The sequence below is a fragment of the Cygnus olor genome, chromosome 1 (genome assembly GCF_009769625.2).
Source record: "Cygnus olor isolate bCygOlo1 chromosome 1, bCygOlo1.pri.v2, whole genome shotgun sequence".
In the NCBI taxonomy this organism is placed as follows: domain Eukaryota; kingdom Metazoa; phylum Chordata; class Aves; order Anseriformes; family Anatidae; genus Cygnus; species Cygnus olor.
This window is the reverse complement of record NC_049169.1, coordinates 74317107-74332687: the sequence shown is the minus strand read 5'-3', so window position 1 is coordinate 74332687 and position 15581 is coordinate 74317107. Positions and strand designations below refer to the sequence as shown.

At 41.3% G+C, this 15581-nt stretch overlaps 1 protein-coding gene across 13 annotated transcripts in view; it reads right to left on the bottom strand.

Annotated features, from left to right (window-relative positions):
* SHISAL1 (shisa like 1) overlaps positions 1-15581 on the bottom strand; it is an 85924-nt gene that overhangs the window by 5294 nt on the left and 65049 nt on the right. For 3 of the 13 annotated variants that reach the window (XM_040565330.1, XM_040565310.1, XM_040565320.1), the window contains exons 5-6: positions 12736-12902; positions 7719-8821 (exon numbers count right to left, since the gene is read on the bottom strand). The exons of 1 other annotated variant lie outside the window; for it this stretch is intronic. In XM_040565330.1, the coding sequence (XP_040421264.1) occupies positions 12749-12902 (154 nt within the window). In that variant the 3' untranslated portion in view covers positions 7719-8821; positions 12736-12748. Of the gene's footprint in view, positions 1-1302; positions 1914-5063; positions 5127-7718; positions 8854-12735; positions 12903-13256; positions 15045-15581 lie in introns of those variants that run through there. 9 more of the 13 variants (XM_040565340.1, XM_040565355.1, XM_040565377.1 and 6 more) reach the window with 7 other exon arrangements.

Below are 15581 nucleotides of genomic sequence, written 5' to 3'. Positions count from 1 at the left end.
ACTTAATTAATTTTTCCAAACAGTGTTCTTTACATGTTGGGTATTCACAAGTCTGTGCACTACATTATACATATTGCATTCCACTAATGTATAAAATATAAAGAAACACCTGGTTCAAACACCAGGATATCTGTGGGAATCAGCATGTCTGAGGTTATCTAGTGTTTCCCATCAAACCCGTTGAGTATATGAGGCTTGATCTCCAACCTTTGCCTCAGTGTCACGCCACTGAAATGGCAGGGGTGGACTTGCTGGGATGTGCAAGTCTGCCGGGCGAACGCCTCGGATGCAGCTGAAGTATGCTGCCTTTGGCCAGGTTCAGGTCTTCCTCGCAGCGCTGCTGGTCAGGGAGGACCGCTACAGAAATACGCAGTCCTCCCTCTAGCTCACGCTGAGGATCTAAGCCTTTATCCAATACTCACTCAAAGTAAACCTACATCAAGGTTTTACTGATAATTGCTTTCTAATAATTGAATATCCTAGTCAGCCTTATTTGCCTTGGAAATACAGCAAAATTACTTTGGATTTTGTTCTTTCGCTGTCCTTTTTTGACCTTGGTAGAAATTGGCACTAAAGAAACATGCAGATGTGCCTCTTGTAAGGTCTGCAGACAGAAGAAGTTTAACGCAAGTTTGTTTGTATCTAGAAGAGAACCTCCTGAGAACTTGCTATAAGTAATTAAAAAAACAAAACAAACAAACAAAAAAAACCTTGAGAGAGGGGAAACAGAAGAGTAAGAGCACGTCATGGCTTGGAGACACTCGTGTCCTTTGCAGCACCTTCAGTTGTTTCTTTTCACTCTTCTGTAGAGTGCTACACGTGCTTTAGCTCAGATGAAGTGTTTTACAAATCTGCAGTCTGCATAGTTTAAATTCCTTCCTTCCTTCCTTCCTTCCTTCCTTCCTTCCTTCCTTCCTTCCTTCCTTCCTTCCTTCCTCCCTCCCTCCCTCCCTGCCTCCCTCCCTCCCTCCCTCCCTCCCCTCCCCTCCCCTCCCCTCCCCTCCCCTCCCCTCCCCTCCCCTCCCCTCCCCTCCATTCCCCTCCCCTCCCCTCGCCTCCCTTCCCCTCCCCTCCCCTCCCCTCCCTTCTCGTCCCCTGCCCTTCCCTGCCCTCCCCATCCCCTTCCCTCCCCTTCCTTCCCCTTCCCTTTCCTTCCCTTCCCTTCCCTTCCCTTCCCTTCCCTTCCCTTCCCTTCCCTTCCCTTCCCTTCCCTTCCCTTCCCTTCCCTTCCCTTCCCTTCCCTTCCCTTCCCTTCCCTCCCCCTTTTCCTTTTTTCCTTATTTCCTTTTTCAAAGTATTCACCCTCTGTTCTCTCAGCTCTTGGCTAAGGCTGGTGCCAAATCAGTTGCTTCGGACTGAAACCAAACCTTGGCAGCACAGGTAGGTGCCAGGTAAAAGCTGCCAAGCAGTGCTCACTAAATGGGTGACAAGCTGTTGAATAACAAAAAGGCCCAACAGAGACCACTTTCTGCACGTGTTCTCCTTCCTCTCAGCGTGATCCACTTCTTATAGTGAGGAGTGAGCATGGATGGTGAACAACAGATTGACTGATGATGGATCAGTAAAACTGGGAGGTTCTGCTTTAGATTAATTGCTCTGCAACAGTGGGATCATCGAAAATACTTGCATTTCCTAAGAAAAAGAAATGCTGATTTCCACATGTGGTCAGCCAGAGTGCACCTGGCAACAGAAACCCCATGTTTGTCACTTCTGGTCACTTCTGGACTTTTATGTATCAAGAGAGTAGAAGTGTGTGCTCTGGAGTGGCTCAGCTTGCTCCTACTCACTGGCAAGGGTTACCACCAATGTGGCACCCCAGACTGCATCAATTTTCATTGCCCGGCGAGGAAGTAGCTAATTAAAAGATTGCCTCTTTTTTCACATCAATGACTTTGCTAGGCGGCTTAGTTCCACTGGAAAAAAAAAAAAAAAAGACATCCATTAATAACAAAGGAATGATTCAGAGCCTCTGCAGACACGATTTTTTTTCAGGAACTTTTGTCATTTTCTGACAAATGAAGTAAACAGTTGCCACACTCACAGTTCCAGGGAATCTTGCTAAGTTAGTGTTCACATAAAAGCGCTATCAATCACCACAGCCCCTTCAGACCTGAGATAACACAGTAAGCAGCCTCTGCAAATGTCCAGATCCTCTCTCTGGTATAAAATTGCATTACGCTGATCTAACAGACCAACCCTAATCTACGGCTGCTGAGGGTCTGCAATGCCTTCAACTCTGTTCATACTGGGAGTGGAAGAAAGGCTTTTGCACTCTCTTGTCATAGGAAGAGCTCGGCTACCAGGCTAACAGACAGCTTTCTGCTGCAAGTAGCCCTTGGCGGACACACTGATTATTATAGGCAAGAGGAAAGTCCTCCTTTTCCATACATGGAAGGACAAGGGAGGACAATGCACAATGCACTAGATTAAAAAAAATAAAATAAAATAAAATAGAAAAAGCCTCACGAGTTTGAAAGGAAAGGATGCAAGGAATGAATTGCAGGACAAGTACCAAATGAAAAGCCATTCAGTTGTCTAAATATATTGCAAACCAGAAAGAAATAGAACATAATCTAATCCCTCTGCCTGCAGAGTCCGCCAAAGAGCAGGGAAATAATTTTCATAGCTTGGCATCTGTACAGTGCAATGGTTGTATTATACATAGCATATAACATTGCATCTAAAATGTATGCTGAAAGACTGCTCAGGTTACTCAGTCTTAAAAACTATGAAATACACAAATGAACGCTGCCTGTGTGATCTTAATTTGTCCATCTAGTTTGTGTGAAAGAAAGCAGAAAGTTTTAGTCTTTAAATAGGCCTTGTTTGTCTTTTTTTTTTTTTTTTCCTTAGAGAAATCTTTTCTTTCATTGGGAGAACATCAAAATAGCTGAATGATTCAGGTTTTTCCCATGCAGAGGAAACACTTCAGACACAACTAAAATTTGTTTCAGGTTCGCTCAGTAACTTGAAGAGGTTGCAAATCTTGTTCTTTTGAATTGATTATGAACATTTCAACACTAAGCAGTCACATGGGATGTTGCTATCTTGCCAAAAAGAAGCAGCAGCATGGCCCCCAGGCTGAGTGATTGTTCTCCTCTGGTGCCACACAATTTCCCCTCTGTTTTAGTGAAATGGGTCATGACACATGCAGGAGGTCAGATGAAAGGACTGCCTTAACTGGTGGCAAATCAGTTTTGTTGCAATCCTCATGTAAAATTACCATCATCACTGGTAGCCATTGCTAATGTTTCTAATATATTCATTGGCTCAGGGAAGATAGACGTCTGGTGCTTAAGAGTTTAAACAAAAAACAGGCTCTGGAATTTTTCAACCTGAGAAACAGACTCTGAATTTTCAACTTGTGTGTTATTTCCACTTTAGCTGACAATTCTGCAAAGGTGGAGAGAAATGTCTAAATGTGTTTGAAAGCAAATACCTCAGGAAGGTGTTAGGGATTAAACTGAATGAATGTGTAGTGAATGTCAGATTGATCAGATTTAAGCTTATTCCTTAGCTGCAGACCTAAGAAAAGGAGGCAGAAATACCAGGGTATGTGAAGAACAAACCCAAGAGCTTCTGCTCTGATAGGTGTGTTCTTGGCAGGTGGGGGGACACATAAATGGGGCCAACTGAGAGACCCCTTTGCTAGGTAGTCAGAAATGTCTGAGATATTTCTATCAGTTGTTAAGAAACACCAAGGGTCTTATGCCCAGGGCAGGCATGGGACTAATGGATATATTGAATTTTGCTCATATTCTGCAGGAGTATTTTGGGGGGGTGGTCCTATTTGTGGGCACCTACCAAATGTATTAAGCTGGTGGCCCATTGGTTACTCAATGCATGTGTGAATGGCAACTAGAAATGTTATTACATGCTCTGAATTAAGCACCAATGGAGAAATGTGAACTTCAGCTTGTGTGCCACGGTTCTGAGGCGTAGCATCAAAGTGGTCAGGAAATCACAGTAGCTCATGAATCACGATCATATGAAAGAGGCTGTCTGCTCATAATGTTTCTTCGCTGGTGGAAAAAAAACACAAAACAAAACAAAACAAAAAAACAGTTTCCTTTGGATTGTTCTTGCAGCAATGTATTTATTTGCTCATGCTGCAGTGCTCGACCATCAATACAGTGGAGTACTTGATGAGGAACAAGTCAGACAGAGGGCATGAATGGGACTAACTCAAGAGTGCAGGTGGAATAGGCCATACCTGTCACTCACTGGAAATGGGGCTGCATGTCACCTCTGACAATCTCTTCTCCTCCCTTCCACCTGGAAAGCAGGTAGGTGGGGAAATAGGCCTGTGCTTACTTCCATCATGGGGCATGATGCTGAGCTTATTTCTCAGCCCTGAATTGTCCAGTGTGATTGTCCAGGAGATGGTAAAAAGAGTCCCTGTGGAGAGCTCATTTACGGTCAGTGTCTTCTTCTACTTGAGGGACTCTGCCACCATACTGTGTAGCACTTTAGACTGCTCCGGTACATGTTCTGCAGCCAATTATGCCCAATTCTTCCCCTGTTGCTTAGCTTACTTTTCAGAATCCTCTTCACAGAGGTCCAGACTGGAATTGTTTGGCAAGGACAATTTAAAAGTACACTTTTTTTTTTTTTTTTTCATCCAGAGGTAGGAAAGGAAGATTTCTTCTCCTTGTGTTTTGGGTCAGAGTACTACTACAAGCTGCAACTTTGTTTCCTATATGACTGCTTTCATACCATCTCTCTTTACTTACCTCCCAGGTTGTTTTGAGTGCAAATCACACTTTTTGAGACCACAACATGTAATTTATTTTAAAAAATCAGCAGAGATAATGGTCTGTGTAAGGGGAAAAGGTAGAAGAATGGAAGTGACAGCTTAGGTGCAATTTTTTTTGGAAAATATTGGTGACAAAGAATTGAGAGTGCAAGGAATAATCTTTCAAACCTCAGCTAGAAAAATATCTATCCATGTCAAGGAATCATTTATTTGCCAATAATTAGCAATAAATCTACATGTGGGGAGGGCAAATAATATGTTTGGGAGTAAGGTGCAAAGGAAATTGACTTTAAATCTGAGGAAGTACCTTGAGTTTCTCCTGAATGGGGTGTTTCCATCACCAAAGTGTAGAGGCAAAAGGGATGGTGACCTGAGATACAGCAGCAAACCTTCATTTTGTGCCAATTTCCGAGAGACTGAGCTGCTAACCTAACAATCTTTATGAAATACTTTTCAACTAATACAATGCAATATGATAATCAGCACTGAACAGTATTTGAATGAAAGTACTGGTGTGAAGAAAAACACTGCTGTGCATCAGCTTAAAATGCACACACAAATTCTCATTTTACACATTTCGATAACTTCATGCTGTAATATGAAAGTGCAAACTATGCACACCTAAGCAAATCACTGATAGCCATCTTCCCTGTGCTCGCATCCATTTTGGTGACTTTGATCTGGAGCTAGCATGGAAATAGTCAAGGAAAAGGCAAAATTTTCAACCTCAGTTGAAGCCATTCATCCCTAAAATATATTCCGTGATAATAAATGGATAGATCAGTAATTGGCTAAACTGTTTCATGACCTGATAATAGAGATGGCAGGAATCCTTCACCAGCAGCAGCTCTGAGGTTCCTTTGCCCCCCAAGTCCCTCTTCTGAACCAGTCACTGAACTAAACATTGAGGCTGTCAACCACTTTTGCTCAAGGTGCATATTCTTCTGTTGACCCTGGACACTGGAGTTTTTTCCCAGTCTGGTACTCCCTATGACCTTGTCCCAGACATAAGCCCACCTGATTTCAGAAATTTACCCAGCACAACCCTATGCTCTGAAATTGAATTGCAGGGAAGAAGTTTGGTTGAGATGCGAGAGCAGTGAGTTGATGAGGTGTCAGCTGAAATCTGTTGAAGCACTACCCCGAGCGCTAGGCGCCACTCAGCCACAACTGGCATGGGAAATGCTGGTTTTGCACAATCCTGTGTGTGAATGTGAGGGTACACACCAGTCCCTGTACAGACAGAGGAAACAGCTGGAAAAGCAGATGGACACAGACACTGAAAGGTACTCAGCACCTGCAATCAGAACCGAATCTCCTCTAACGTGCAAAAGAAGTAAGTGACAACACATAAAGAAGTAGAATTTGATGTTGTGTGGAAAACATATATGTGCCTGTGATATTCTCCTGTGGGGAGAAGGTGGTGGTGGTAGAGTATCTACCTTTTGAAAGCAGATCTAGCCATTGGGTCAATCTGATTTTCAAGTGCCACAGTGTTGTCATAGGAAGGCTTTAAGAAATAATGATGATGTTTTCAGAGACTCCACAGATAAAATAAGGAGGATTAGTACAAAGGAACTGTAGAATATCAGTATGTAAAAACTCAAATCAAGGAGACTGGTAATAAGATTTCTTTTCGTATCTAACATAAATTCACTAGTAGTGGATTATTTAGAGTATTTAAGAACAGTATGCTTTTATATCCTGGGAATGCTGGTCTCATGAAAAATTATTTTTTTTAATTTTAGTATATTTGTGCAGAATATTTCCTAAGAGACAGTGGCTTAAAATTCAAGACTTTTTTGCTGAGTACTGGGAAGAGAAAATACATTGAGCTGAATTGATGGTGCTTTATGTATGTATATATATATATATATTTAAATATAGCTACAGAAAATTCTCAGTTTCTAGTCAGGAAAGTGTTAGAGCTTGGAGTTTTTCATTATCTGTAGCTATGGGAAACATTAAATAAGATAATCACCTAACAGTTATTTTCATAAATTAAACTGATCAAGCAGGAGGAATGTTTAGGATGTACTTGCTAGTTGGTTTTAAATATCCTTATTTTACATACAAGTTAGCTACGTGCTTTCAGGGCAGAATTGCCTGTCTGTATTATGTAAGGTAATTCTCATGTATAGGCTTAATATGTTGTAAAAGTGAATGCTGTGTCAGCTGTCTTAGAGATTGGAGCATTGTAACAATACATTCAAGAGTAGCAATGACCATTTACAATACTTGAGAAAGGGTTACTCAAAAAAGTTCAAGTGCATGAGTTATGAAAGTGCAAAAATGAAAAAAAAGAAAAAGAAATTTTAATAATTTAGGTTATGAGTGTTGGTAAACCTGGACTATAAATTGCTCTTTCCACATGTTAAGAATCTTGCCTGTTTTAGTCTAGATTGAGAGTGTGCAAGTCCTTTAAAGACTGGGGGCTACAAAATAAGCTGCCTTTCACATCACTGCTTTTAGCTGCTCCTTGCCTTTAAAGGCGCTTTAGGGAAGATGTGCTCCCGGGGCTTGGGCCCTTGCATGGGAGAAGGAGCTGCTGGTGGATGGCCAACCCTGCCGGCCAGGCCTTGGCTGTGCTCCTGCCCCGCGGAGGAAACGCCTCGGGGTCAGGGGAGGAGCGGGGCTGCAGACAACCTGGCTGCTTCCTTGGTATCCTTGGTACATGGAGCTCGGGATCTGCTTGGGACGGAGACGAGGCTTTTGGGGCACAGCTGGAGCTGCAGGGGCAGGGACCTGCCTCCCCTGCCGCCTTCCCCAGCATGGCGGGTGCTGGAACAGCAGCTGGCTTTGCTTCTGTTATTAACATGGTGCCTGGCTAACACACCAAAACTAAAGGAGAAGAGACGAGTTTCCTGCAGAGGTTCTGCGATATCCGTAATTGTACAAATTAAATACATCTTTTGTCCCATCAGCTGGGTTGGATGGGAGAAGAATGAAACCACACAGGATACAATTTTCTCTATATTTTACTGAAGGCCATATTTTACAATTCTCACAAAGCACAGTGTACTGAAATCAATAGGGTGGCTAACATAAATAATTCTGAGTAATGGCTCTGAAGGAATCCTACGCTTCTAAAGGCAAGTATTTTTCAATTAGTAGCAATGTTTTTCATTTGATAGTTCCTGAAATGGTAGATACTCCTGAACACAGTTCTGGAGACTGAAACCATGCAGTTCTCTTGGAGAAATGTTGAGTATTTTTAAAGGAAATACGAAACATTCTAACTTCTGATTTATGTGTTGAACAGAGAAACAGATGAAGGTTTGAGGACATAAATTGAAAGATGATCACTCAAAAGTTGTATGTGTCTTCCCTCACTGAAGCATACCAGGCTGATTTTTTAATGACTTGAAATGTTTTATTCTTTCTGTTAAGGTTATTTAAAATAAATAGTCAAAACACCCTGGGACTCCCAAAGCATCTTAAAAGAGTGGCTAGTGAACTATAAGTAAAACTGAAAGTGGGCTGGACTTCCTGATTTGCCAGACATCCATGAAACACTCAAGTCTTCCCCACAGTGTCTGAATCAGCTGCATGAATTGAGGTTGAAATTCATCTGGCTGATTGCTGCCAATTTTTCCTGCAGGCTATTGTGTGGCAGCCATTAAATTACTAATACACTTGAAAGCCAATTAATCTGCATGGTTTACAAGAAAAACTGGTTTTATTATATATAGTTTGAACTACTTTCAAATTTTTTTCGAGACTTCTAGGAATTCTGATGATAAACTCAGTAGGGTTATCATATAATGAACTCAGGCTTCTTCCTTTTTTATTTTTATTTTTTATTTTTTTTCCTGCTTCTTTGAGCTCTGGGGCAAGCATGCTGCTTCAGAAAATGGCTAGATGCCTTCATTTTGAGGGAGTCACCTTGGGCCCCTTTATTGTCACTGAAAATCAACAGGCGCCTCTGCAGAGCGGTTTTCCTCCTGTGACAGGCATCAAGTTGGGCAAATGGTGCTGTGGAGATTCCCTTTGTCCCCACCAGCTCTACAGTAAGTTGCTCGGTGATTAGTTCAGGTGCAGGTATCCAGAAGCAGAATGTCTAACCTAGGGCATCAGAAGACCCACTCTGCTGAAAACTGAATTATAAAAATTTATAATGCCAGGGTGGATTTCTGTTACCATCATGTTCAATCTCTTACTCTTACAGGCAATTATAGAATTTTCTAAGTAAATATACCCAACTGTGCTATTTACAATCCAGTATTGCTAAGTGGAAGCTGTTCTGTAGTCTCCATGTTCTGGTTAGAAATGTTTTTGCCTCAGGTTTATTCATGAGCAGTTCTGATGCATGTGTTTAAGACCTACAACATACTAAAAGATTTTGATGGAAAAACCAGGCCATGTGAGTATTTCCTCACATATAGCTACATCTGGTAAAGAAAAGCAGCTTCTTACACCAGATGTGCATGTGCAGCCCCAAACATTTTTCCCTCTCCCTCTTGAACTTCCAGTGGTTCAGGTGCAGCCCTGAGGCTTGTGACTGCAGCAGCCTGGTGACAGTCATGCTGCAGTCCTGCCTGCTCCTGTGGATGGGTCAATAGATGGGCATTCTTTGAAGCTGGGCTCAACATGCTTTTTTTTTTTTTTGTGTGTGTGTGTGGTTTTGCAGTCAATGCTCTTGATATTGCTGTCAAACCTTTAAAAATAAAAAATCTGTGAACCTTTGAATATTTCTACATCAGTGGTAAGGACTGATTATCTGAATGTCTCCAATTTCAGCTCATCCCAATTTCCCAGAAGCTGAAGTTACAGGCTTTCACAAAGGGACTCTGACATACCTAAGATATTCAAGTATTCTTCACATTTGCTGAGCTCTTACATAGCAGTGTCAACCACACATCTAAAATCCAAGAGAGCACAACGAAAAGTACAAGAGTCTTTACAAGAGCATGCCCTTCTATGTAAAACTGAAGTACATGATATGAGGAAAAGGCTCCTTCCTTGCTGGCTGACAATTTGAATTTAACAGATCCACATTTTTTATAAGATACTACTTGCTGTAAATGCAAAGCCAAGTCGAAAAAGCAGACAGTAAAACTCGCTGTGTGATATATGATGTTGCTTGCTACTACACAGCCATTCTCTGTTTGTACAACCTCTTAACGTACCCCAGAACAATACGATGGATACTTTAAAAACAAAAAGCTCATAGAAGAAAAAAACAAAACAAACTTGCTTATGACATTAGTGTTTGATTCAGAAAGATGAGCAGTTATGGAGTGTGTTATTTTATTAAGTATAGTAACTTTTTTTTCTTCTTCTCCTCTGTAAGTCTTTGGCCACACAGTGGCCAATAATTTGTTTATAAATGAAGGACAAAATTTAAAACGACATTTATGAAGGCTATACTCAGTGTATCTTTACTCAGGTGGATGGTCAATACTAAGAGTTGTAATTGGTCTTTGCCACTTAGAGCTGAGGCCAAATGCTGGCTTTAAAATACAGGACAAAGTGTATGGTTTTCAACTTGAAGTTAACTGAGCTGTGCAGAAAACATACCATGTGAAGGAAAAACGTTGCCATGTGGAAGTGTGTAGGTATGCGCATAGGGGTGCAAGTGCAAGCATGTATTTGTATATACAGCTGTGTATCACATTACATTTTTACCTATTATTTCTAATTCGTATTTGTTGGGTCCTCAGTTTCTGTATATACTCTACCAGATTCTACACATAACTGTACACAGACAGGATAGAAATTGTAGCTTAGTTTCTTTGTAAAATTCAAGAAAGATGGACTGAGCTAAACCAAACTGAGCTAACCTTTGTCAGGTGAATAGCTTGCTCCTTATATTACAGCTCTTTTTGTCTCAGTGCTCTTTGCCACCTTGGCATCAGCCAAATCTCTCATTTTAAAATTGCTGCCTAGCATGTCCTGAAGGCCAACAGAGGATAACACCACCTACATTCCTGGAAATGGAACAGTTGAACTCTGCTGAAGGCGTGAAGGCAGCTATCCAAACATTACATCTGAATGGGCTGGTACCATTTGCAGAGCTGCAAGGTGCTGACTTCTTTCAGGTCCCAGAGAGGTCACTAAGACTGAAAGACTGAATTTTCTGAGGAATTACTTCAGAAGAAGGAGATTTTTTTTCTGTATTCCACCAGAAAGATGGCACCAAAGTTGGTTTCCAAAGCAGATCAGATGAATGCCTGGCTTGAACTGGATCTCAGCTGGGTCACCCACCATCGTTCCTGATGCTGCAGAAGGGTCCAGGCTCAGCCTGCCCAGCCCCTGCACTTTTTTCTCCTTATTAATTCCTCCCCTTTCTCTCTCTTTTTTCCCTTTTTTTTTTTTCTCTCCTCTGCATTAAAGGCCTTCTAGAATAGCTGCTTTTTCCTCCAGGAGAGTTGAAACAATATGCCTATGCTACTTCCTGTAGCCTTGCCAGAGGCTGAACTTGCTCCAGCCGCAGAACAGTCAATTTATGGGGGAAAAGTCTATTTCAGCACCTGAATTTCAATCCCCAAACCTGTGGTCTAACCCAGGGTCTTATATTTACTCTCAATTAAATCAGACTTTTTAATTCTCTCAGCATCATGCAGGAAATTCTTTCATTTCTGGAAAGAAAAGGCTTATTAACGGCGTATGGAAAAAATAGTATTTCTTGAAATACTTATTTCTTTTACCAAAAAGCCTTGTTTTCTGCTTTTACTTTTCAGTACTAAGAAGGCTAGCCTTCTGATTCAGAGCTCAAGAAAAAATACGTAGTAATTTCTGTGTTGAGAGATGGATTTCCATGTAGGATGAAACATCGTGTCATCATGTTGCCTGTAACTGTTCTTTTTCTGTAGGATTTTTCTTTTCTTCAGCCATTTGTGTGGCTTTTCCAGCAGTATGAAACCTAAAACTATTTTTTTTTAATAAGTGTCTGAAGACACTTCAAAACAAGAACACAGAACAGCTTTTTAACATTAATGGAACAATTGTGGCAACAATTAAAAAAAAATAAAAGCAAAGCTGTTGCAGTGTAACATGGTTATGTGTTTGGCTTCCTGTTGCAGTTCTAGTATATATTTCTCTACACATAACGACCCAAGCAATAAATAATTTTTAACTTCATTTGTAGTTAGGAGCAGAGGTGTAACACCTGCAAGGCCCACACCAAAACAGTACCACATGCTGGAAGGAACGTTAGAAAGAGAGTTTTGTGCAGAATGTCTCCTCCCACATAAAAAACCATGGGAGAAGTGGAGGTGTGAAAAGAGAAGAAGCCAAGGAGCCTGGCTAATTTTAGCAGAGTGAAGGAGGGAAGAAAACAATTTCTCTTTTCTGGTTACCTGAGATGTATTGCCAGCTTCACAAAGAAACATGCTTTGGCTCCAGTGCTAGAACTGTGACTGGTTTATTATTTTTGTATTGTCCCAGGGCTGCATCTAGACACTGGGCTGCAAAGCTTCCTTTAGCTGCAACAGGCGCCTTGTGCATAGACTGGTGGCAGTGTGTGAGCCCTGCTGAGGAGAATTTCTTGAGTGCGGAGGAAGAAAAACAGTGCGTGCTTGGCGTCATCTGGAGGAGGTATCCTACTTGGTATGGCTTGGTTTGAATGATAATTTATGAATTATGGAGATTTTTGTTTTGAGCAATTATGAAGGCCAGCTGGTGGTTATTCTCTGTTAGTTCCATGTTTTATTTATGTTAGTTCCATTATTTATTTGTTTGTGGATGCGCATGTTTGTATTGCGGATCCAATGCATGCTCATTTTTTCATGACAGATATTTATGCATTTTGCAGTTGCCCAGTGATGACTGTGGTTTTCAGTTGTGCACTTTAACATTAGATGAGAGGCGGAAAGAAAGTAATAATTCACAATGAATAATTCAACTACAAGTATCACATGCACGCACTGCAACAGAGAATCCTGATGCGCTGTGTCAATGTTCTTGTGTCCACTACAATCTTACAACACTTGTAAATAAAAAATTGGAAGCCAGCTACACACAAAAATAATCCTCACCTTCTCAGCCCTCCTATGACCATCGGCCTTCTGTGCCCACAGAACAGTAGAGATGAGGATTTCGCAGGTGATGCTGAGATGAGAATTTGCCCAGAGATTTCCATTCTTTGGTCTGATTATGCAACCACCACGTAGTCCCACTGGCATCAGCAGCTATTATGCAGCAGCTGCATAATCAAGCATTTATTGGAAGAGGTGGAGAGAAGGAAGGACACGTTTGTCCCCCGTGTTCCCAAATGGTGGAGGCAACCATTGGAAAAAGCATTGTGTGATTTTGATGTGCAGCTGTGGCCCCCTGTTTTCTGACTACTCTGTAAGTCTGATGAGAATGCAATGCCACGATAGAAAAACTGATGTTGGTGCGAGTCTTTTGGGAACCCAGCCTCACATATTCCCCAGCTAACCCAGATTTCAAAGAACAGTTCTGCTTAGGGTCCTCTGCTTGCCCTCCTGTGCAGACCTACATTCCCAGCCTGATGTACCACATATTGGATTTTTTTTTTATTTCTTTGTTTGCTACAGTCCTCCATTATCTGAAATCTCCTCACAGAGAATTTACAGACTGGGATCAAATTGCTTTTTAATGTTCTTCTAGCCTTGAGCTTCTTAAACTTCTCACAGTTTATCAGACTTTCCAAAAGTCAAATAAGTTCTGCAGCTCTTTTCTGAATGCCTTTGCATCTGCCATTACAGTGTTTTCTGCTACAGGCACTAGTGAAGGTGATGTTTCCCTCCAGCATTATCACCACTGCTAGTGAGATAACTCACTAATTAGCATCTCTTCTAACTAGCATCTCCATCTTTATATACTCAATAATATAATTAGCTTGCTTAGCTATCACACAGCATAGGAAATACATGGTGTGTAGTTGCCTAATGTATTCTGGTATCTTAGATGGTTCCAGGACACTCTACCAGCAGTGCCTACAACTGAACAGTCAGGCAGGTGATGTGCTTTTACCGTGGACCTTATCTCCCCTGTTTCTACTACATAATACAAAATATGTGACCTCGGAGCTGTGAGGCTCCTGTGCTGCCCAGGTAAGGTGTTCTAAATTTCAGATACCAAAGCAGAGAGCAGTATGCTCTGTCTTTAAGAGCCTTATTATAGTTTGTCATATGGCTAATCTTTGTAACACATTTGCAAATCTTTATGGAACTAAGGGAGTGACACGTAGAAACTGCATGGAGTGGCAGCAGTTTGTAAATCCTTTAATGACCCCTTTGTCTCCTCTCTGGCAGTCTCTTAGAACCTCACCAAAGCACTCGATCATGTACTGCACTGCGCAAGCAAACCTACTCAGTGTGCTGCCATGTCATTTCCTCATATTATGTCAGGTGAGGAACAAAACCCAAATGGAAAAATCAGCGTTCACTTATGTTTGTGTGTAGAGCACATTGCACTCGGACTGCTGGAGCCCTAATCTACAGTCTTCTGTTCACCTCCACGATCCCAGGCTTACTGCCTCCCAGTTTTCAAGGAGGTCTGATCCCCTGGAAACTGCAGCCTGTGGGGAGAGGGCTGGGCCAGTTTCTTGCTCTTGTCAAATACTTCCAGCAAGGCCCTCTGCAACAGGTAAGCTTTTCTGCCTCATCTCTCAAACTGAAATAACAGAATGCACATAAGCACTGTGAGGATAAATACATCTCAGACTACCAAATATTCATTTACTTCTCTAACATATAGGAGCAGAATGTAACTCCAGCTATAGCCAGTGGTCACAAGAACTGACTTTAAGAAAGATAGGATAAATGCTAGCCAGTTCCTTAGTTTTTCATTATTTTTTTTTCTAAAGCTTTCCAGACCAAGTTTGCACTAATCTAAATGGAATAAAGGAACTAAGAAAATGAGGCAGAGATTTCCCATGCAACAAACACTGGAAGATCGGGACTTAAAATGGGAAGATGTAGATTACTTTTGTCACTACCCTAATGCTGAGCAAGCCCTTCTTCTGTTACTTTACTTGTCTGTAACCCCTCCAAAACCTGCCCCATTTCAGCTAGCATCATCTTGTGGATATACTCGAGTTAAGTATTTGGAATAATTGTTGGACTGCTTCAGGCACTTTCACTCTGAGTTCCTTTTACTTTATGTATTTCCAAGGAAAATAGAAGAGTCAACCTGAGCGAAGGCTGGCGAACGATGAACCAAATTTATTTTTGGTTTCAATAGCATCACAATTTGTTTGTATTTTTAACACATTTACAAAAATTCATCCACATTTTTATCTTCTTTTAGTAGTGCAAGCAAACAGTGGGGCTCTTTTTAGCTGGAACGCTGTTCTTACTCTGAGCGTTGAGAGGCTTCACTGACCAGTAAAAAAGAAAAAGTCAACCCCCAGCCCCTCACATAATTTTCTTTAAAATGTCTAAAAGAAAATAAATTAAGCAAGCATTTTTTTAGATGGAATCAGTTATTAACTTCAGCCACTGTTTGAGAGTTTTTTGGTGATCAGAAAGGGTGAATTCTGGCTGCTTTCCAATCAGAATTTCTTTAGAATATTTTAGGTGGAACTGTGACTGAGATGACCTGCTAGCATAAGACTGATAAAAGGTACTGTGCTCAGCAGCTCCCAATGACGTATCACATCCAAGAGCTGAGAAGTTGGTAATGCAATGGAAAATAACTTGCCGCCCTTGTCTGCATGACTGATTAAAATCTGTATCACTTATCAACCTAGAATATACTTAATGACTTTAATTAATTTACTGTAATTTTTGATGAAACTCACTGCAACTACTTTTCCACATGCTGCTACTTGATAGTAATGATTTTCAACAGGAAGGAAGCAGGCTGCTCACTGTGTTTCAGCTCTCAGAACAGCATCACTTTAATGACTGCAAAG